The 22,750-nt window shown below is 39.8% G+C and overlaps 1 protein-coding gene across 1 annotated transcript in view; it reads right to left on the reverse strand.

Annotated features, from left to right (window-relative positions):
- Nucleotides 1-1,087: 1,087 nt before the first annotated feature.
- zfpm1 (zinc finger protein, FOG family member 1) overlaps nucleotides 1,088-22,750 on the reverse strand; it is an 89,716-nt gene continuing 68,053 nt past the window's right edge. The window contains 6 exon segments of the mRNA XM_048168039.1: nucleotides 1,088-5,244; nucleotides 5,247-5,576; nucleotides 5,884-6,111; nucleotides 6,249-6,479; nucleotides 8,138-8,356; nucleotides 8,438-8,540. Of these exon segments, the coding sequence (XP_048023996.1) occupies nucleotides 3,215-5,244; nucleotides 5,247-5,576; nucleotides 5,884-6,111; nucleotides 6,249-6,479; nucleotides 8,138-8,356; nucleotides 8,438-8,540 (3,141 nt within the window). The 3' untranslated portion in view covers nucleotides 1,088-3,214.

Genomic DNA, 22,750 nt, shown 5'->3' on the forward strand with positions numbered 1-22,750 from the left:
CACAGGTACAGGCATCCAACAGTCCTTTTAAAGAGCGGGCGGAATAGCCTTGATTCTTAAGGCAAGAAAGCTTCACTTTATTAAGATAATTACAGCTTGGGTTCAACATGTGTATTCTAAAAGCATGTTGCTTCTGGAATGGCTGCATGAGCAGTACTTTTATAAATCAAGAAGGCTTGACAAAACCACCATAATAATGGCCAAATAGCTGCATATAAAAAAGCACAAATTTCTGATTTTTTTATATGTTCATGCTTATTTTCCATGCAACGAAAGTGGATTGAGATTTTTGCATTGCCAAGTTCTAAAAAACACAATAAAGCACCGCAAAAGGCAAGATAGTCAGTTAACATGACTCAAATTTTGGTCTACAGCTTTCACATTAAAGGATTATTTCACTTTCAAATGAAAATTACCCCAAGCTTTACTCTCAAGCCATCCTAGGGTTATATGACTTTCTTCTTTCTGATGAACACAATCGGAGATATATTAATAAATATCCTGACGCATCCAAGATTTATAATGGCAGTGAGCAGGATCAACGAGTATGAAGAAAGTGTCTTCATCCACATCCATTCATCATAAACATACTCCACACGGCTCCGGGGGTTAATAAAGGCCTTCTGAAGTTAAGTTATGTGTTTGTGTAAAAAAATATCCATATTTAACAAGTAATGAAGTAAAATATCTAGCTTCCTCCAGACCACCTTCCGTATTCAAATTACGGAAAAAACGTTACGTTTCCCGTAAGTTGAATAGGGAAGGCACAGGATGTAGTGTAGTCTGAATGTTCTTCTAAATAAATATTTTCTTTTGTGTTTCACTGAACAAAGAAAAACACAGTGCTTGAATGACATAAGGGTTAATAAATGGCCTAATTTTCATTTTTGATTGAACTTTCCTTTTGAATATTTGTTCTCACACACATAAAAGTAAAATATGCCACCAATATAAACATTGTGTCAAACGGTTACGCCAAAGGGAAAAATAAACAAATCTTATAAAAAAATAATATGCAAAGTTCCCATACGTGTGTTGCATCACAGTATACAAACTACTTGGAGAGAGAAGAGTATGACAAGTTCTCTTGCACTTTGAATGTCCTTCTGGACTCTTTATTTCCCATGCATAGTTTGGACAAGTGTGTAGTGGAACTTTTTGTAGCTGAAAAAAAAATAAAATAAAAAAAATCAAACAAAACAAACCCAAAGAAAAAGGTTGACATTCATTCTTTTTCCATCAACATTTTTAATTATTCACAAAGTATTTTAATTACCTTTCACTTGTGTTAGAATGTTCTAAATTCACGAGTAAGTCCTTCGGGGATAGGTTTGAACAAGAAAAAGTGCTGTAAAAACATAAATACATACAAAAAAGCTTCTAAAACTAAAACATTCAGCATTTTTGTACAACACAGTGCAATAGAAAAGGGATCTGGAAAGGTCAAAAGTTTTCAGCACTGGTCTTTTGGACTAGCGACAGTCGCTAAATGATAAAACAATGGAATTGTAAACGCCCCTGTATGTGTTCATGACGGTTGCAGCACCGTTTCAAACCACAACAGCAGAGAGAAATTTCAACTTTTCTCATTTGCACGCAGTTTTGCGTGTTCCTGTTCTTACCACAGAGATGACTGAGGTTGTTTTCTTGTAACACAGGAAATGGGAAAACACCACTTGTAACATACACAAAGTCCACTTAGTGGGGGAGAGTGACGAGCATCGTTGACATAAGTGACCCGTTGTATCAGACATAGTGACGAGAGTCTTTGTTAAGGCTTTGCCAAGGTAGCCTGCAGAGGAGGACAGATTGCATGACGCTGTTTTTTTTTCAACATACACGCACATGTAGGAGCATAAAACGTCAATGAGTCATCATTGAGAATGCAAAATTGAAAGAGAAACAGCGCAAATGAGGGGACAAGAGTGACGCTGCGTTGCCAGTTTAAGAAAGAAGCAATACGAGCAATGAGTCAGTTTCGAATTCTCTTGCTTTCAGTGGCCTTCAACATTATTCAACAGTGAGTGTGCAAGACATTGATATGAATCTTTTCTAAGCTATTCTTCATTTCAAGGTTAAAAGAAAAAGAAAAAAAGACCAAACAAACATGCTTTTCTTTGCATGTCCACGACAGTTTGTGTAGAGTACAGATGGCACTTTTTCAGCAGGTCAAAAGGGTTTTGGATTTGAAGCAGTGAAGGTTTTGTGTTAGGGACAAAGACAAGGTGAGCTGGTGACTAGAGACAGAACAAACATCTTACGCTGTTCGAAATCCAAACCCTAAAACCCTTCGACAGTCCTTGGATCCGAAATGCACATCCATCTGATGGAAAATGTCTGTCTGGGAGCCATGACCAAATACTGAGACAGTATAGCATGTGCCGTCTTCTCCCGTACTAGACAAACACTTACAGAATTACTTCCCAAGTCCCATTGATCAATGCAAAAAAGTCAAATATGACACATTTCCATATGCAAGAACCAAGAAAATACATCACACTGAAGACTGAAATGGTTCCTTTTGACAGTATGAAAACAAAAAAGTATTTCTTTAAAAAGAAACTAGGTAGTATTTAACTCACATGAAATGCGTGAGGACTCAAAGGATAAATAGTTTCTTCACATTTTTCTTTCATCTTGAACTGGTAACCAGGTGACACCAATTTCAACTGGGTTACTCAGTTGTATACTCAATTTTTTTGAGTCAGTGTATTGACAAAAATCTGCAGACTGGATTCTATAAAGACCTCCACTAGGGGTCAGAGTTTACCTCAAATTAGCAATTTAGAACAAAAAACAAAAATGGCTCAGACAAACAATCTTTTACAAATATACAATGCCATCATTGATTAGAAGGAACATAAAAACATAGGAGTGATTAAACAACATTTCCAAAGCTAATTAAAGGGTTACGTTCCATCAGCAGATTTCTAAACTCAGAGGTGAAATGAGAAGTCTGCAGGGATGTGGGAATAGGTCAGTGGGGCACATTCTGTGTGCAGGTAGTCTCATCTCTTAGTGTGATAAAAACTTGACCCAAAACATGTAATAAGTTACCATAGTAACAACACCAGATAACATGGTCGACATGGAGACCTCTGTATCTGGCTAGTAACAGTCCCGCTATCATGCTCTGTCCAGATTCAGGTTGGGTAGTGCCGTGATTGGCACTTCTATGCATGAGAGGAATGGCAGAATTGACTAGGTGAAGGGCTCACTTGACATGTTCGGCACTGTGAGAGGAACAGTAGTATTTTTTGTGTGCAATGAAAGTGGAAAGGCTGCTGAATTTGATGTTACACAGCCGGCAGTAGCGTGTGTTCCCATTTTGCAGGGGTGAGGCGAGGGGTGTTTTAGGCATGGATGGAGTTGTGTGGGCGTGGCTTATAGCAAGGACCGCCTTTTCAGGGAAGAGTGCGGGCAATGGGGTGTGGCCTAGCTGCCCAACTTCTCTTAGCGCTTCAGGCACAGGTGACACAGTTACTCCTGTAGGGGAGAGGGCAGGGGGTACGGTTTTTGGAGAACCAGACCCCATAGACTGGGGTTCTAGTGGACTTCCATTAAGTACAGGTGAGGAAGGAGAAGTTGCTTCCACCTTGATGCTCCGGCCATTCACACTGTCCTTACGGGGCCGAGGGCTTGGTTTGGGAGGGGTGAGAGGAGCTCCTTCCCGAGGGCTAAGGCTAGGACTGGGACTGACTCCAGCAGACTGAGTCTCGAGATGTTGCTGTAGTGTGAGCACCAGACCATGAGTCGTTTTAAAATGCTCCATCAGATCACAGGTCAGCAGTTTGTTGGGAGGGCAGTAGGGACACACTACTGGGGAGGTGCTTGGGGTCTTTGCTCCCTGCACATGTGGAGGGGTAGATTCAGAGCCAAGCAAGGTGGATGGATGCGCAACCACTGCAGTTTTACCTGTCTGAAGCCCTTTGGCCTCAGGGTGCAGGTCCAAAGCTCGGTTCTTCGGTGAGGTGGAAGTGGGTCTCTTTAGTCGGTTTAGCTGCTCTATAGTGTGTGGTTGCAGGGTAGTTGCCGGACAGTAGTAGGTCTTGTGGGCCAGGTAATTCTCTATGCTGTTGAAGCTAATGCTGCAGGCGGTGCACTTGTGGTAGTCAGCAAGGGGCAGAGCGGAAATGCTGCCCCCACTCTGGCTTTCTCTTAGTCGGGGTCTTTTACTCAAGTCGATGGGTCCGTCACCCTCAGGACTTGAGCTTTGTGTTGGGGTGGACATTTGGGGCAATGGAGGAATGGAAGGCCCCTCTTGTTTCACCCCCAGACTTGCTGCTGCCGGCAAAGCAGTGGCATTAGCCAAAGCCTCGGTTTGAGCCATGTGGATCTCATACATCTTCTTGCGCTTGCGTGTGCGGATAGGTTGGGGAAGGAAGGCGGTCTTGCCAGAATGGGGTCGCTGGTTGGAGGGATCATGTCTCGAGGCGCAGTAGAATCGCTTGTGGACAATGTAGTTATCGTGACGACTGAAGCGAATATTGCAGGCCTGGCAGAAGGTGCGAGTGGGATCGTCATCTGTGTCATCAGCGGAGCCACTAGGACTTTGGCTACCCTCGCTGGCCTGCCCACCCCCTGGTCCCTCTCCCTCCGAGGACGACGAGCAGGTGACATCTTTCATCCCTGGATCCTCACTTTTTACCTCCACTAACTTGGGCTCAGAGGCTGTGCCTCCAGTTGCAGGGTCGGGGTAGCTAGGAGAGGCCGAAGCCGCACGACTGACCGGTCTGGCCTGGGGTGAAGCAGCATGGGCAGCAGGAGGAGCAGCTGCAGTGACCGCCCCTTCCTTCATCAAGCCTGCTGCCTCTCCTTGCTGATGCCTGCTAGAGCAGTAAAGCCTCTTGTGGACGTAGAAGTTGTTGATGTTGTTGAAGGTGATGTCACACTCAAAGCAAGTGGCTCCTTTTTGAACGCTGGCAGGAGAGCCTGGTGGATAGAAGCTCTGCTGTCCGGCTGCTGGTCCTTGTCCCTGTTTAAGCCTACTGTGTACCATTTCAGACATCTTAGCCAGAATCTCAGATGCTTGTGGCATTATGGCAGCCTCAGAATTGAACATGTACTGCGGTAAGAACATCGCCCCTCCAGATAAAACCGAACCCCCTGTTTCAGGGTGTGCGGGACTGGAACCTGGGGTGGGGCTGGCCGGCTCAGTCTTAACCGCCACCACCGTAGGGCTCTTAGGTGAAGTAGACTGAGATGAGCTTGCCTCCACAGCATTTCCTTGAGGACTGCCACCTGTTCTTCTTCCTTTGTATCGTTTTCATAGTCTGAACGTGGCTCCTCTTTGATGTTGAGTTGGTTGAGGGGGCTGCAGCCTTGAGAGGCAGAGCTACCATTGGCTCCTGGGCTGGAAGAGTCGGGTCGGGGCACGGAGGCATCAAGCTCCCTCTCTTGCGGGTCTTGGAGCTCAGAGGAAGTAGGACTGCTCTGGCGAGGCGTGGGGCTCCTCTCTGCAGGAACCCTCACTTCCAGGTGAGTGTGGACATGCTGCTGGAGTAGGGCAGGTGTGTCAGCAGAGTAGCCACACACTTGACATTTCAGAACAATGCCAGAGTCTCCTGGACTCAAGCCTGTCACAAAGAAAAAATTACAGACATTCAGATACAAGAAAACTCATTTAAATCTTATGTCTAAAATAGGTCAACAGATCTGATGAATAATTCTGAAAAAGTTTTAGAGACAGTATATTTCAATATATTATAAAAACAGTTGTATTACACACACACACATATATATATATATATATATATATATATATTAGTACATAATTACAATATGTTTTATTAGTCATTTAACAGTTTATTAAATACTAATATGCAGCATTGTTTGTATTGGATTTGTTTGTGATCTGCAGAGTTCAGATATTAGAGCTGTTACCTCCAGCCAGTGGTAGTTTGGGTGAGTACACCTCACTGTGAGAGCCAGGCTGGCAAACCATGTGACTGGTGACCAGGTGGCTGTACAGGATGTCTCGCGTTGTGGAGATGAAACCACAGCCATGACACAAACCATTCTGCGAGTCTGTGTGAACCTTCAAGTGCCGCTCACAGTTTGCCTTAGTAGTGAATGCTGACAGGCAAATCAAACACACAAATGGACGCTCTCCTGGAGAAACATTAACAGACACACACATAATTACTTACAAATCAGGCATAAATTACACATTACTAAATCATTGTTAATACTCACACAAGCATGCCAATTTCAAGAAGAAAAAAGTAACTGTCAGGACTCTGTCTCACCGCTGTGTGTTCTCATGTGGATCTCCAGAGAGCTGGCACTGGGACAGCTTTTGTTGCACTGCGGGAAGGGACACAACCTCTCGTTAGGGTAGGAATCTTTAGGCTTGTCCTGTGGAGGAGAGGCAGAAGTCTGCTGCTTCTGTCGGCTTGCGCAGTAGTACATAAGATGGGCCTGAAGATTCCTCTCACTTCTGTACCAGATCCCACAGTCTTTGCAAGGAAAAATGTCTTCTGCACACACAAACACACAAAATACGACAATTAAGAACAAAAGGAAACAACTGATTATCCTTTCAAGATATAAATAGTTTATCACAGAGGATGTTTAGAGAAGAACGTCCATTCTTGATGTTGCATATTTTGTGCTTTGTGTGTTTATTATAATTATAAATTTTTCTGACAATGCTTTTATCCCATTTACTCTGCAAGCCCACTTTTAACTGATATACTTAATGCATTTAACCATATGTGAGATGTTCAATGTTTAGTAATGCACCCACTGCATATATAACCGACAACACAAACACAATACACACAAATTTCTAAAATCAGAATTGTTCCATCATCTCCACGGCAACGGGCACGTCGAGTTTGTGATGTGCGCAAAAGTGTGCATGTAATCGGGCTGATATGGTGTCAGGGCACATGTTGAACAGGCTATATTTGATAACGACCGTCACATCCAATTATCCGTCTACTCGCAGCCCAGCTAATGCAGCGGGAAGCGCAAAGTTGGGCTGATCATGTTTTACCCTTTAGCCTTATTTACAGTGATTCATGCCTTCATCATGGCATGTCCATGTCCACTCCCACTCCTCATGCAGTTTAGCTGATGTAGCAGAGAGGGCAGTAGGGCAGGCGCTGTCGGAATTGACACAACACTGCCACCTACTGGCGATGGGCATAAATGACAAGCAACTTAACGGTGAAGACTTGTCATTTGTCCATGTTAAAATACATTACAATTGTGAACTTGTATAAAAAATAATCATTATTTTTAGAGTTTTGTTTGATGGCTGAACTAATGTGTTCTCCATTGTCAATTAATTTGGCAACATGCAGAAACTTTTTTGTCTCATTCCCAAATTAAATGCACAATTACTTTTAATTACCATTTAAGTAACATACAAAACTGCACAAGACTGTATAAAATGTATTCACTGATTTTCATATTATATTTCTTAAAAATGTTATTATATACACAAAAGTTCAAAAGGTTGGGTCTGTAAGATTTTAAAATTTGTAAAGAAGTCTCTTTTGGTCCTCAAGGCTGCATTTATCTGATCAAAAATACAGTATAAACTGTGAAATATTATTTGTAATTTAAAATAACTGTTTTCTTTTAAATTTTAGTTAAGTTCTAACACTTAATATTTATGTGGAAACCTTATTCTATGACTAGAAAGTTCACAAAATAACAGCATTTATTTGAAATAGTAAAGAAAATATTTCACTCTTTTGTTCAATTTAATACATCCTTGCTGCATAAAAGTGTTAATTTATATATATATAAAAAAAACCATACACTACATATACTTTACATATACTGTGCAACTGAATGATTACCACATTCATATACCATGGCATTTACATGGTATATTTCGAAAATATTATATGATATGATCAATGTACATATCCATAAAACAGTATTAAAAGAATATTTTCATGTTATAGTGTCTAAAAACATTAACATCATGGTACTTTCTGTGGAAGTAGAACTAAAAAAAACCCTGACAATTCATTTTTTTATCTATTGCGCATTATGCATCATGATTTACGCACATATGCAAAAACACAGCCAACCATCCCTCATCACAGATATAAACGCACTCATAAAAACACAAGAAGCTGTGAAGACATGTTGTGTTTATCAGCAAGCAGTGACTCACTATTAACGACAGCAGTGGCTAAGATGGCAGCCATGCCAGCCTGTTGTGGGAGGAGCTGGATCTCAGAGTGCAGAGCGGCGGGGTAGGCAGGCTCCTCCTTCACTCGCACGCCGTGGGTCTGAGTCGTTGCAGATTGTTCCGCTGTGGAGCAGGACAGCGTTGCCAGAAGTGCATCTCCACTGGACAGCTCCTGTGTCAGCTTACAGAATAACGCTCCTCCTGAAAAACAACCCGTCACTGTTAGACTCTCCATCTAAAACTGTAGTGAATGTGAGAGGTGTATGTGTTTTTGTGTCATACCCTGACTGTAGATGGTGCAGTTTGACTCGGTGAGGCTTGAGGTCACAGGAATTCTTCTGAGCCAGCAGTCTGCCTCCTCACACTTCAGAGACATTACAGGGGTCTAAACACACGAAGGGAAAGAGAAACGAGGTCAGCCTGCAATTTTAAAGGTGCCCTAGAACTTCTTTTCACAAGATGTAATATAAGTCTAAGGTGTCCCCTGAATGTGTCTGTGAAGTTTCAGCTCAAAATACCCCATAGATTTTTTTTAATTCATTTTTTTAACTGCCTATTTTGGGGCATCATAATAAATGAGCCGATTCAGGGCTACTGGCCCTTTAATTCTCATGCTCCACGCCCACGGAGCTCGCGTTTGCCTTGAACAGTGCATAAACAAAGTTTACACAGCTAATATAACCCTCAAATGGATCTTTACAAAGTGTTCGTCATGCATGCGGCGGATAATGTGAGTATTGTATACTGTTATATTGTTTACATTTGTTTCTGAGTGAATTTGAGGCTGTGCTCCGTGGCTAACGGCTAATGCTACACTGTTGGAGAGATTTATAAAGAATGAAGTTGTGTTTATGAATTATACAGACTGCAAGTGTTTAATAATGAAAATAGCGACGGCTCTTGTCTCTGTGAATACAGTAATAAACGATGGTAACTTTAACCACATTTAACAGTACATTAGCAACATGCTAACGAAACATTTAGAAAAAACATTCGCTATTGTTCTTGCTTGCTTACCTAGTCTGTTGATTCACCTGTGCAGATCCAGACGTTACTGGCTGCCCTTGTCTAATGCCTTTCATAATGTTGGGAACGTGGGCCGGCATATGCAAATATTGGGGGCGTACACCCCGACTGTTACGTAACAGTCGGTGTTATGTTAAGATTCGCCTGTTCTTCTGAGGTCTTTTAAACAAATTAGATTTATATAAGAAGGAGGAAACAATGGAGTTTGAGACTCACTGTATGTCATTTCCATGTACTGAACTCTTGTTATTTAACTATGCCAAGATAAATTCAATTTTTCATTCGAGGGCACCTTTAAAAGAACACAGATAGAGGTAAAGCAGGCCTCAGTGTGACACTTACAGTAGATCTAACGGGGAGGTTATCGTTCCTTTATTTCTAAAATAGACAATAATTATTGCCTTTAAAATCGACAATAACCCTTATTGGTTGACCACTACTAATTTCTCTGCTCTGTTCCTATATTTTCCAGCTGTTTATTCAGTGCAAAACTTGTTTTTGAATGGCACTTTCCAAGAGAAAACCACCTGTTTATCTGCGAGAGACACGGTGACTTTTTTTCAGCTCAAGAAATGGTTTTATGTTATGTTCAAAGAAATACAAAAAGCACATGCACACTTAATCCCTTCTTCCTGATAGTGTGCCATTAAAATTCAGCATCCTGCATACCTCTTTTAACTTTTAATATTATACAAGCAGACCTACACTTCCTGACCAATAAATAGCTTTTTAATAATTTAACTTCTGACCACAGACATTAAAAGTGTTTTTAAAAAAAAAGAGAAAAAAAAAAGACAAAGACATCCTACAATAGGGCACTAGGCACAGGTATGCCGTGAGTGAGAAAAGAAGGGGGAAAAAACACCCAGGAAAATCACAATGGCAGTTGGAAAGGGGATATCATGCTGGTATATACGTGATCCATTTCAACTGAACATGTTCAGTAAAATAAACAGAGTATGCAACGGTGGAAGTGTATATTGGCAGCTGGCAAATATCCTAATAAACACACCTGGATCCTCCCACACAATCTTTTCAAATGTTCAGTAGAAGAATTTGTTAATAGGTTTAATGGAAAATAAACCTTAAGATTTAAAGGATTAGTTCACTTTCAAACGAAAGTTACCCTAAGCTTTATTCACCCTCAAGCCATCCTAGGTGTATATGACTTTCTTCTTTCTGATGAACACAATCATAGAAATATTAATAAATATCCTAATGCATCTGAGCTATATAATGGCAGTTAACATTACCATACGAGTATGAGCTGAAGAAAGTGTCTCCATCCACATCCATTCATCATAAACATATTCCTCACGGCTCCGGAGGATTAATAAAGGCCTTCTGAAGCGAAACGATGCGTTTGTGTAAAAAAAACACCTATATTTAACAAGTTATGAAGTAAAATTCCTAGCTTCCACCAGAATGCCTTCGGTATTCAAGTTACGAAGAAAGTGTAAACTGGCATCACGTCAATTACACCTTTTCCGTAAGTTGAATAGGAAAGGTGTAGGATGTAGCGTATGCTTTTTGAACTGTGGAACTGTGGAGCCATGTGGAATAAGTTTATGATGGATGGATGCACTTTCTTCAGCTAATAACCATTTGGTAACGCTTACTGCCATTATAAAGCTTGGATGCGTCAGGATATTTATTAATATAACTCCGAATGTGTTCATCAGAAAGAAGAAAGTCATATACACCTAGGATGGCTTGAGGGTGAGTAAAGCTTGGGCTAATTTTCATTTGAAAACAAACTAATCCTTTAACAGAAATTCTCAGTCACAATGAGCAGCAGAACGACTGACAAAGTCCATCCCAATCTAGCCACAATAAAGGCATTATATGGTGCTTATAATAGGCTGTACATGAACTGAAAGGTTGATTTTCAGGCGGAAATTCCCAAAATTGCATGTCACATTTTAGAGCAAATTTTTTGAGTGTGACTGATCCATTCCACTAGGTGGCAGCATTTCTGCAGGCCAAGTTCATTAATAACCTCACATTTAAGAAAAGATTCCCACTCCTTTACTCACTCGGCTACACCGAGTTAAAGACATGCCCTTGGGGAGACTAGTATATCCCGGACATGCTACCAAATCAACTTTAAAGACAGGGGAAAATGAAAAGACATTAGTTCAACTGTGTAAAGGAGGATAAAAGCCACCAGTCGAGAGGATGAGGGGAAGAGATGGGCAGCAGAGGAGGACAGCTGAAGGGTTTCTTTCTAATTCTGTCTGTTCTTGCCTGAAGATACAGTCCGTATTGTATTTCATGGGGAACTAGTGCTGATAAGGAGATAGGGCTCCTTTTGTTTTAATTTGAAACCCAATGCTGGAGCCGTCTGTGGCATAAGTGCTGCGTGCTTCTGCTAATTTGTTTCAGACTCATTTAACACGACTCGACTTTAAGCTTCACAAAAGGAGAGGGCAGGCTGGTCAGCCCTCGCCTTTGACAAAACACTTCCAGACAAACGCGCTCTCTAATTAAACACACACACATATTGACACGGATAGATCTGCACACGCAGATGCACACGGGGAGTAAGTGAAGATGTAAATGGTTATGACCTGTTGTGAATAGCGAACAAGAACTGGTTCAAAGCGATCAAGACAAACACAGAAGGTCCTTATTTTTATTTGGCTAAATAAAGGAGATCGGTAAGTGTCGAGATGACACATCACTTGGGCAAAGACGAAGTGGCAAGATATTTGGAAGATTGTTTGTAACCAAGCAGATCTCGCCCCCCATTGACTGCTCGGTTACAAACAATCTTCCAAATATCTTCCTTCGTGTACAGCAGAACAAAGAAATGAATCGCTGTAGTCACATGGACTATTTTAATAATGTCTTTACTACCTTTCTGGGCCTTAAAATTTGTTATGATGTTGATGTGTATAGGGAGGTCAGAAAGCTTTCGGATTTCATAAAAAAAATCTTAATTTGTGTTCCGAAGATGAGCGAAGGTCTTACGGGTTTGGAACGACATGACGGTGAGTACTTAATGACAGAATTTTCATTTTTGCGTGAGCTAACCATTTAAAGACTAAATGTTAAAGGTGGTAAATAAGGCTCCACTTTAAAGTTGACACACTCTTGTTTTAACAGGCCTAAAAATGCAGGTGACACATGAGTCACGCCATCTGTGTTAGCGTGGGTGCTGAAAGACAGCGTGGTGACAGACAGAAAGTACATTATTATAAAGGAGGACCGCCTATACCTGTCAACACTTTTTCTGGGGAGTCTCCCCTGTACTTCACACCCATCTTCCACCTCCTTACGTTTGTTATTTCTCCTGGGAAACTCCCATGATTTGTACGTCCCAAACCTCTTTATATGAATAAATAATCATATCAATTCCAAGGTTGTCCAGTTGCCAGATCTTGTATGAAACGCATCCTACTCACACAATCGACACATCATACAAATTTCAACCCATTTGTAACTTCAACCTGGCAGCCTACAACCCAGTTGCTCTGCGCAGGCAGTAGACGTGGGAAGTTGAATTAAGCATCACTGGTAGAAATGGAAGAAGAAGGTGGTGCTCCAGCGAAAAAAACAAAATATAGGCCTACATGTAAGGGATAATGTGGATCCAGCCAGTTGTTATTGCAGAATAAACACAGACAGAGTGATCAGGACTCTGAAACGGAGCGGAGGGGTCTTGCATCAGCCTGAAGGGGTTTATTCTGCGATAACAACCGGCTAGATGTACATTATCCGCTTATTACATGGCTACTTGCCACATAAGTAAATAATTAGACATGAAACATTGATCCGAGTCGAAATATTTCATTAGCTCTTTCAAACGCAAAGCTTCCATGGAAAGAGCAGTTGCTAGCAAGCGGCAAGTTCAAAGTCGACGAACAATTAAGAGATTACACGGCATTTCACAACATAAATGATTATGGGGATAAGAGATATTGATCTGAGATTAAACTGATTTAAAATCGTACCTGTTTGTTATCTTATAATCCATTAAAGCGAACAAAACAACAAATGCAAATGGCAGCAGCTGCGTTTGTATGAAACAGAGCGCGAATCTGCGATACCGGATGACATAATTAAATAACTGAACACAAATATTGATTTGACTGCATTTTAATATTTTATTAGCTCACCAAACGCAAAAAACTTTCACGAGGAAAAAACATTCCTAGTAAGCGTACAGCGCTGCAGACTTCAGTTACCCAGATTATCTGTTATCTGTTTTTAGCGGTTGTTATCGGGGAATAACATACCCCCGGATGGCGCGATTGACCAATCAGAATCAAGTATTCCACAGAGCCGTGTAATAAGTAAATTTAACAAAAGGTGGACGGAAGAATTAAATTTCATATCTCGAAGCCATATCGACAATGCCCACACCTTTTGCAAAGTGTGTGCACTGATTTTAATATCGGACACGGTGGGAAAAATGACGTTAAATCACAATGGCACAATCACACACACCGGCCATTTCGACCTTCATAACTAAGGGATGGACGAAGGCAGAAACCGTGTTACAGGTGGAACTGAAAATGGCAATGTTGATTGATTGCAAAGAAAAAATATTCCTTTTTTCATTTTGTGATGACTTCAACGCTAGTGTTGCAGGCATGTTTCCTGATTCTGCCATAGCTAGAAAATATTATTATCATAATAACGTGACTTAATTTGGATTAATAATGTATTATGCATTAATTTATGTGTATTTAGCCTGCCTCTCCCGGCATCCGAATGTTGACCGGTATGGGATCACCACATGTTTTAGAGTGCAACCCTGGTGTTGGTGAATATACCCCCCACCCCCTCACACACAAGGAACTAGGGTACTTTGAGAGCGGCGCTTTAAGCCCCACCGAGTGCGGAGCTTTGAGGAACAGTCTAAGCCCCCTCGTCCGAGCCCTGCTCCCTCATGAATATTAATGACGACGGCCGTGCTTTAATCTGCCTGATCCCCGCACTGCTGCCGCCGCCCTGATAGCGAATCTAATTATTTGGTCTGATATTAACCAGCCCCCTCCCTCTCTCCTCCTTACACAAGCACGCCATCAGGAAAAGAGGTAGATGCACCTTTCCACGCACACACAAACACACACACTTGTGCACCACCATCATACCAGTCAAGCCTGGTGCATGCCACTCGCAGCGTTATCGTTCTTAAAAACACCCTCCTCTCGCTCTGATAAAAGTTGAATGCAAATGATTCTTGGACGATTTTCGTTTCTCATTTTGTCTCCTTTCGGTAGGGGAAAAAAATCTTTCACCGTCTCATTAAAGAGAGAAACAGGGCCATATCTCTCTGTGACCCTACAGTATGACCCCCCTGAGTCAAATCCATCCAGGTTTACGGAGCCAATTAAAACCCATCAAACTGACTGAACTCATCTTCCAGCAGCCAAAAGGACAGTCCGGTCTTTCTGACATTCTTAGAAATCATCATTTATGCGTCTCTGGAACGCACACTCCATATGCTTCACATGTAAATGTTTAACGCATTAAACATTGAGCAAATACACTAAAACCGATGCTCATTATGATAGTGTGGAACAAGGTTTTAAAAAGTGTTTGCTCAAGATATGACAGTATGTATCTGACAATGTGTAATCCTGCAGTGGTCTGTGATGCAACACTTAAAATAAAAGATCCATTGTTAAATGAGGCGCCCTGTCAGTGTTAATTATCTCAATTTACTGAGATTACTGAAGAAAAATGTTTGTCGACTTGGCTATGATGAATATGAGAGGGAAAAGATTAATAGTTCAACAAAAATATGACAAAAAGAAAATAAATTCATAAAAAGGATCTATAATCCAGTCATCATATGTTGGGGATCGATATGTTATAAAGGCCAATTCATGGTGCACAGACAAACGGCAACAAACAAGTTGGCCGTTAGATTTAAAATGTTATGAAAAATAGCTGTCATGTTCACACTGCCCCAACAGACACAAACGCTGACTGAACATGTTCAGTTGGATGAAAACAAACCCTGACCAATGCAACAGATGCCGATAAGGGTAACTAATCTGACAAAACCCAACAAACGTGTTTGTTGGCGTTTGTCTTTGCAGTGTGAATTGGCTTTAACTGAAAGAGCTAAACGGCAGTAAACCAAACTGCTTTACTAGCAGGCTAACTAGCTCATTTAAACACATCAATACAGTTCAAAATTTTGGGGTCGGGTCAGTAAAATTTTTTTATGTTTTTGAAAGAAATCTCTTATGTTCTTCAGCAAAGCTGCATTTATTTGATCAAAAATACAGTAAAAACAGTAATATCGTGAAATATTATTACAATTTAAAAAACTGTGTTTCTATTTGAATATATTTGATGGTAAAGCTGAATTTTCAGCATCATTACTCCAGTCTTCAGTGTCACATGATCCTTCAGAAATCATTCTAATTTGCTGATTTGCTGCTCATTGATTGATTCAAAACAGTCATGCTGCTTATTTTTTGTAAAAACAGTAATACATTTTTTTCAGGATTCTTTAATTAATAGAAAGTTCAAAAGAACAGCATTTATTTGAAACAGAAATATTTTCTAAAATTATGTCTTTACTGTCACTTTTGATCAACTTAATGCAAATGAACTATAGCGTTTGTGAGAATAATCACTGATATCCACAACATTAACCTAATATTACAACTTCAAAAAAGTTACATGCTAGTCAAAGTGTGTAATTATACATACATTATTTAGCGCAACATACTAAACAGTCTCTAAAACAGAAAATGAACAAAATTTGTAAACAGGATCGTAACCAGGAATTCTGGGCCCCCTTCCTGACATAAAATACATTGAATTAATTATACTGGATCCTACATCAAACCTGCTGGCCCACTGAATCATTCCCACATTTAACACCATCACTCACAGTCATGATTGAACTAAATTAAGATTATATGCCAAAAATGGACACAATACAATTAAATATTAACATAATTTAACAGATATGTTTGTCAAAAGAAAAACTTCAATGACTAAAATGAAACCTAACCCTGCTCCCACTGTATGTTTCTTCAGTACCAGTGTGCTCTCTACCTCTCTTTCTCATTTTTCTGCTTTTTACTCCGGCGTTATCTTCTTCTGTTCCTGTTTCTCTACTATCTCCACCTTTATCCCTCTCCTCATCTGTCCATATCCCTCTTTTCATGCTCCGCCACACTCTTTGTCTCCATCTCCTTCTCGCTATCTATTCCTCTCCATATCTCTCCACACATCCCTTTCTCACTTTTCCAACCTCTTCTCCCAATCCTATCCCTCCGTCTACCCCTCTCTCTATCTCCTTTCCACAGGAAATGGTTTCTTTCCCAAAAGGGGGGTAGAAAAGGGGTTCATACTGTCCCAAACAAAGAGGTCAGTGTGTGAATCCTCCAAAAATACAGAGAAGAAAAGGAAGGGCGATAACAATCAGAAACCTTCTCTCATCCGCCTCTCTCACACACATATCCTTTTTTCCCCTCTCCTTTTCTCCATCTTTCCCTTTTTTCAGGCCTCGTTCGCACACATCCAACTGAAAGCACTTACGCACATATATTCCTATGTACGAACCCAAAGCGAATGGCAGCACATCTCCGCATACACATCCCTCCAGAAAACAGCATCCAGGTGAGATGAGCAGCATGCAAATGACATGTAAAAATGGGAAACTGTGATACTTAAAAAGGTGCGATAAGAGATTTGAAAATGAGGCACTCTTGGAAAGCGGGCTCCTGATCTGCCGGTGATCGGCCTCGGAGATAGAGGAAGGTTCCCTCTCTCCACTCCCCACCCATTCTATCTTTCTTTGTCATTTTCTCCACTGTAAAGCCTGCAAATCCAAGTACATGACGATCAAACGTTAACCGTACGTCTTTGCGCATATCTGAAGTGATGAGTGTTGTTGCTTCCTACAAAAATATATATATATATATGTGTGTGTGTGTGTATATATATATTATTATACTATCCATATATGCATGTATAGTTCTGTCATTAAACTCTAGATGGCACAGGCTTATGGTTCTAACGCAAGCTGATAATTACAGAGTTAACAACTTGTTACAAGCTGATTGGTCCATGTTGTATCTGCAGCCAATGCTTATTGCTCAACACATTTAAATTAATCTTCCGAGAGTTGTCACTTCTTTTGAACTTTCTATTTATCAAAGAATCCTGGGAAAAAAATATGATTTCCACAAAAACATTAAAGAGCACAACTGTTGTAAACATTGATAATAAGAAGAAATGTTTCTTAAACACCATATCAATACTTTACTGTTTTTTTCTGTATTCTGAAAAAAAAAAACATTAGATATTATCTTGTTTTCAAAGATATATATCATAAATTGTTTAATTTTTTACTGTGTGCATGAGGAAGCTTTGATTAAAGGGATAGTTCACCCAAAAAGGAAAATTTGATGTTTTTTTGCTTACCCCCAGGGCATCCAAGATGTAGGTGACTTTGCTTCTTCAGTAGAACACAAATGACGATTTTTTACTCCAACCGTTGCCCGTCTGTCAGTCATATAATGCATGTCCATTAATAAGAGTCAAAACTATAAGAGTGTGAGGTCTAAACGCACTCTGACGCCGGAAGTGATCTCTCAAACTCATTGACGTATACGCGCGAGAGATCACTTCCGGCATCAGAGCGCGTTTTCAGACCTCACACACCGGATGCTCAAGGCAATTGGACATAGTGGTGTATTAGAGGTAAAAAATGATATAAATACTGTTCGGTTTCTCGCACAAACCAATCGTTTCGTGTCTTAGGACATCAATGTGTCGTCACGAGCCGCAGGGTTTAATCTGGATTTGTCTGTGCATGTTTTTTTTTACTCTTATAGATGGAATTCCCATTGACATGCATTGTATGACTGACAGACCGCAACGGTTGGAGTTAAAAATCATCATTTGTGTTCTACTGAAGAAACAAAATCACCTACATCTTGGATGCCCTGGGGGTAAGCAGATAAACATCAAATTTTCATTTTTGGGTGAACAATCCCTTTAACATCTTAACACCTACGATTTCTGTGAAATTTTAGCAGGTCCTTTTGCATTGATAATCACTTTGAGCTGGCCGTTTTATGTTTTATATATGTATTTAATTAAAAAAGTGAGGTTTATGGTTAATATAAAAAGAGGTAAGAAAAATGATATATTTTCTAAAAGGTTTAATCTAACAAAAAAAAAAATCATTTTTTATGTAAATATTAATATTTAAATATTTTATTGAAAAACAAGACAAAAACAAAAGATTTTTTTTGTAATTTTTTTTTTTTTTACTTTGAACCTTACACTTTATGCCTGTTTTGTTAAATTCTCTGCACTATTTTTTGGTCAGTTTCTCTACTTTGAACATCTTTTGATGTTCCAACCAATCCGCTACATTTCTGCACCTCTATGGGAGGAGAGCAGAGAGGTCCACAGGTGCCAATGTGTGATGCTCTCAATTGGACTCCCATTTGAAGCTTGACTTGCTTTCCCTTTTATCATTATGCAGATAATTGAGAGGGCCAATAATTAAGGGTATTCATGCATTCCTTTCAGGGAAAAGCATGTGTAGCGAGGGGTAACTCTCTGAGATCACTCTACTGACAGATGTAGATAAACCAGAGATTGGGATGAGGGTAAACAAACCCTGTTGGTGCAAGGAAGAAGGGTGGGCGAGAGAGGAAAAAAAGAAAGATGAAGAGCGCTCACCTTCACGTGTCCTTTGTGGGGTGGCAGAGAGGGGGGAGAGCAGGGCTCCCCCTAAAAAAAGTGGGCTGGAGAGCAGTGGGTGGCGGGGCTTATCTGAGCAGTTCTCCTGGAGAGATTATTGGGGGATTAGTTGGGACGCTTGTTTCTAAAACATGATGAAAAGGCGCTCGGTGCATGATAACGCTTTGAACTCCCCACCCGCTACCATCGTGCCTTCAGGCGGCGTTCCACGAAATAACAGGAGAGGCGAAGTGGAAAGAACAATGGTGACGTGGTAGTGGAAGTCGTTCTGCGCTTGTTTGCAACTAGCGAACATTTTTTTTAACCACCAAAAGTCTGACTGACGGTTCTGCTCATGTCAACATCAAAAGTAGGCTAATCACAGGATCAGTGATATGTCCTTACATGTTTACAGTACAATGATTACACCGAAAAATATTGTATTATAATATATTAAATATATAATCCTTTACCTTTGAAAATCAGTATTTTTTTTAAAGAAATGTATACTTTTATTCAACAAGGATGCATTATTGATCAAAGGCTAAAGTAAAGACTTTTGTTACAAAAGATTTCCATTTTAAATAAATGCTGTTCTTTTGAAAATGTATCATCGTTTCCATAAAATTATTAAGCAGCACAACCGTTTTCAACATTAATAATAATAATAATAATAATAATAATAAATGTTTCTTGAGCAGCAAGATTAGAATGATTTCTGAAGGATCATGTGACACTGAAGACTGGAGCAATGATGCTGAAAATTCAGCTTTACCATAAATTACATTTTAAAAGATATTAAAATAGAAGACAGATATTTTAAATTGTTATATTTGACAATATGACTGCTTACACAATCATAATAAATTCAGCCTTGGTGAGCATTATAGACTTCTTTCTTTCAAAAACATTGGTAGTGTATATTATAACAAACACTAAATAATATGCAAAATAATATATAAATTTGATAATACATTTATATCCATAAATCTGATAATTAGTGAAGATGTTTTGATTATAAAAAAAAGCAAGTGTCCTTTCAAACATTATACAGTGATCCTAAAAAGTATTTGAACACTTTTGGACACTTTAGACACACTTAAAAATGTCAATGTAATTGTATCAGGAAACAAAATAACAAATCATGTTCATCTGTAAACAAATTATGCTTGAGCTAATTTGACTTTTCCTAATCATTTTGCCAATTACTTTTAAATGGTTTTGAGGTGATTTTAGTGCATGTTTCCCTCAAATTCAGTCTCTTATGTTATTGTGCAATCCAATGACAAAAGTTAATTTTACGGTTTGGGTCTACTGTCGTTCTTTACATTGTTTATATATCTATAAAAAAAGGTGAGTGCATAACGGTTATTTTACAATGGAAACTTGTAACAGTGAAAATGGATCTGTTATGGAAAGTGTCTACCATCCCAATGAAGACACCTGGACACACAGAGATGACTGTTCATATAAGCTTTTTCAGTCTTTGAGTTATCAAAGACATATTCAAATAGATAACATGCTATGGTGGTTTCTGTAAATATGCAAATTTAAAGATTTACATAAAACAGCCAGCTCAAAGAGATAATCAATAATAAAAGGACCTGTTGGACCAGGAGAGTTTTCACAGAATTCATAGGCGTTAAGATGTTAAGAGAAGCTTCTCTTAACATCTTAACGCTAGAGCTGCTCGATTATCGTAATCACGATTATTTTGGTCAATATTGAAATTACAATTATTTAATATGATTATTGGTGGGTGATATGATCAAAGTCTTGTTTCATGACATGAGTCATTTTAGATAAAATTTTAGTGAAATTTCACAATTATCAATAGGCTACTTCAGAAAAATCTAATAGTAGGTTAACTAATGAAGCCAAGTAAAAGTTACAGAAGACAAGTAAACAGTCAGCAATACAATAAGAACAAAGAAATTAAACATTTCAGGAAGATGTATTAACAGTAGTATTCAGATATATAATAGCCTACAACAGAACTTGAATAAAGTATTCAATAAATGTAAAATAACATTGCATAGCCTTCACTGTATAAATATAGATTAATTGATTTTATCTTTGTCTTTTGATTAACATTAATGACTGCAGCAGGTTTATTAGGCTACTGTCACTTTAAGAGCTGCACGGATCCAATGTACTGTTACACATGCGTTTGACACTTTAAAGGTCCCGTTTTTCGTGGTTTTTTGAAGCTTTGATTGTGTTTATAGTGTGCAATATAACGTGTTCATGTTTCGCGTGTAAAAAAAAACAGTATTTTTCACTTAATTTACTTATCTGTATACCGCTGTTTCCACTGTCATAAAAACGGGCTGATGACTTCCTTGTTCTATGAAGTCCCTCCTTCAGAAATACGTAACGAGTTCTGATTGTGCCAGCGGTTCCTGTGTTGCGATTCGACAGCAGCTTAGCGCATCTTGCCCGGAAAGGTCACGCCTCTTACCATAACGTGGAGATGCACGTGCTCAGTGTTATTGTAAACATGTCTTTAATTTTACCCTATCGATTTGAGCCGGAATCAGACCCGGTGATTGGACTGCGGGATGAAAATAACAGCGTTTCGACGACATGGCGACAAACACACTCTACAAACGCAACTCTTGCGTATTCCTGTGGGCGGAGGTTAGTCAAAAAACTGTTTTAGTGACGTCATTAAAGAAGGAAGTAGAGGGATGTAGTCCAAACTGGCCGTTCGATGTAGGCGACTTCTGTTAAATAAAATATCTCGCTTGGCATTGAACTTTGAGCTTTAAAATTTTACAGATTTTATTTATACTCTAACAACAACATTACACACTAACTAAAGTTTGAAACATGGGATCACGAAGAACGGGACCTTTAATATCAGGCATATCCCACAGTTTAGCAACAGTAGACTGCATTTTACAACTCACTTATTCAGCTGATCTGAAAATCTAAAAATCTAAAAATCAATTACGATTAATCGCACAGCCCTACTTAATGCCTACTAAATCCTCAAGCACACAGTAAAAATAAACAAATTAGGAATTAGACGTATGACCAAAACCAACACAATTCAGTATGAAAGTGTATTTTGTAAGAAATACAATACCGTACTTTACAGAGTACGGTATTTACAGATAGCTCACTTTACTTTAACTCAATCCATTTCATGTCTCACAGTGTCTCAGATTAAACTCTAGGACAGGGAGACCAAGAAGTACACAAGCGCAGTCGTGACAGGACGGACCCTGACGCCGAGTGACCCCAGCAGCTCCAGACTCAGGAGGATGTGGAGGAACGGCGAGAGATGCCGTAGGAATGTGAGATTCGACACACTATCTCTGCCAGATACACACTCCTTCAACGAAGAGATAGCGGAGCGAGAGCAAACGCGATAGAATGCGAATGTGAAAGTTCTGAGCCGAAAATCATCAACAAAGCCCTGCCTCGATAACGAGATTTTAAAAAAAAAAAAAAAGAGAGAGAGAAAGAGGTAGGGAGAGAGATTAGGAGGAGGTGAAGGAAAGGTGCAGGGAGGGGAGGGCGCGCGGGGTGCGCGGCCTTAGAAATTCTCATAATAAATGAAATCTTAGAAATGAGAGCCTATCAAGTAGAAATCAATCACTGGGGTTTGTTGTCCAAGAGGATGGCGCCATGCTGAGATAAAAGAGAAGCGTCCGTCTGGGGGGTGGGGGGTCTAGCCAATCTCGTGCAGGAACGGCCGAGCGCAGTTCAGGGAAAAAAAAAAAAGATGACACTCGCTCAAGACCTGCACTTCCATTTGCATACACCCATACTCCCGTGGATTACTCCTCACTTTGAATCAGTGCAAAGCAGACGTCCGCCCATTCATCCTTAATTTAATAGGTTAGCGCCAAGGGGGGGGATGATAAATTCAATCCCGTTTTACTT

Source organism: Megalobrama amblycephala, linkage group LG19 (genome assembly GCF_018812025.1).
Source record: "Megalobrama amblycephala isolate DHTTF-2021 linkage group LG19, ASM1881202v1, whole genome shotgun sequence".
Taxonomy (NCBI): Eukaryota; Metazoa; Chordata; class Actinopteri; order Cypriniformes; family Xenocyprididae; genus Megalobrama; species Megalobrama amblycephala.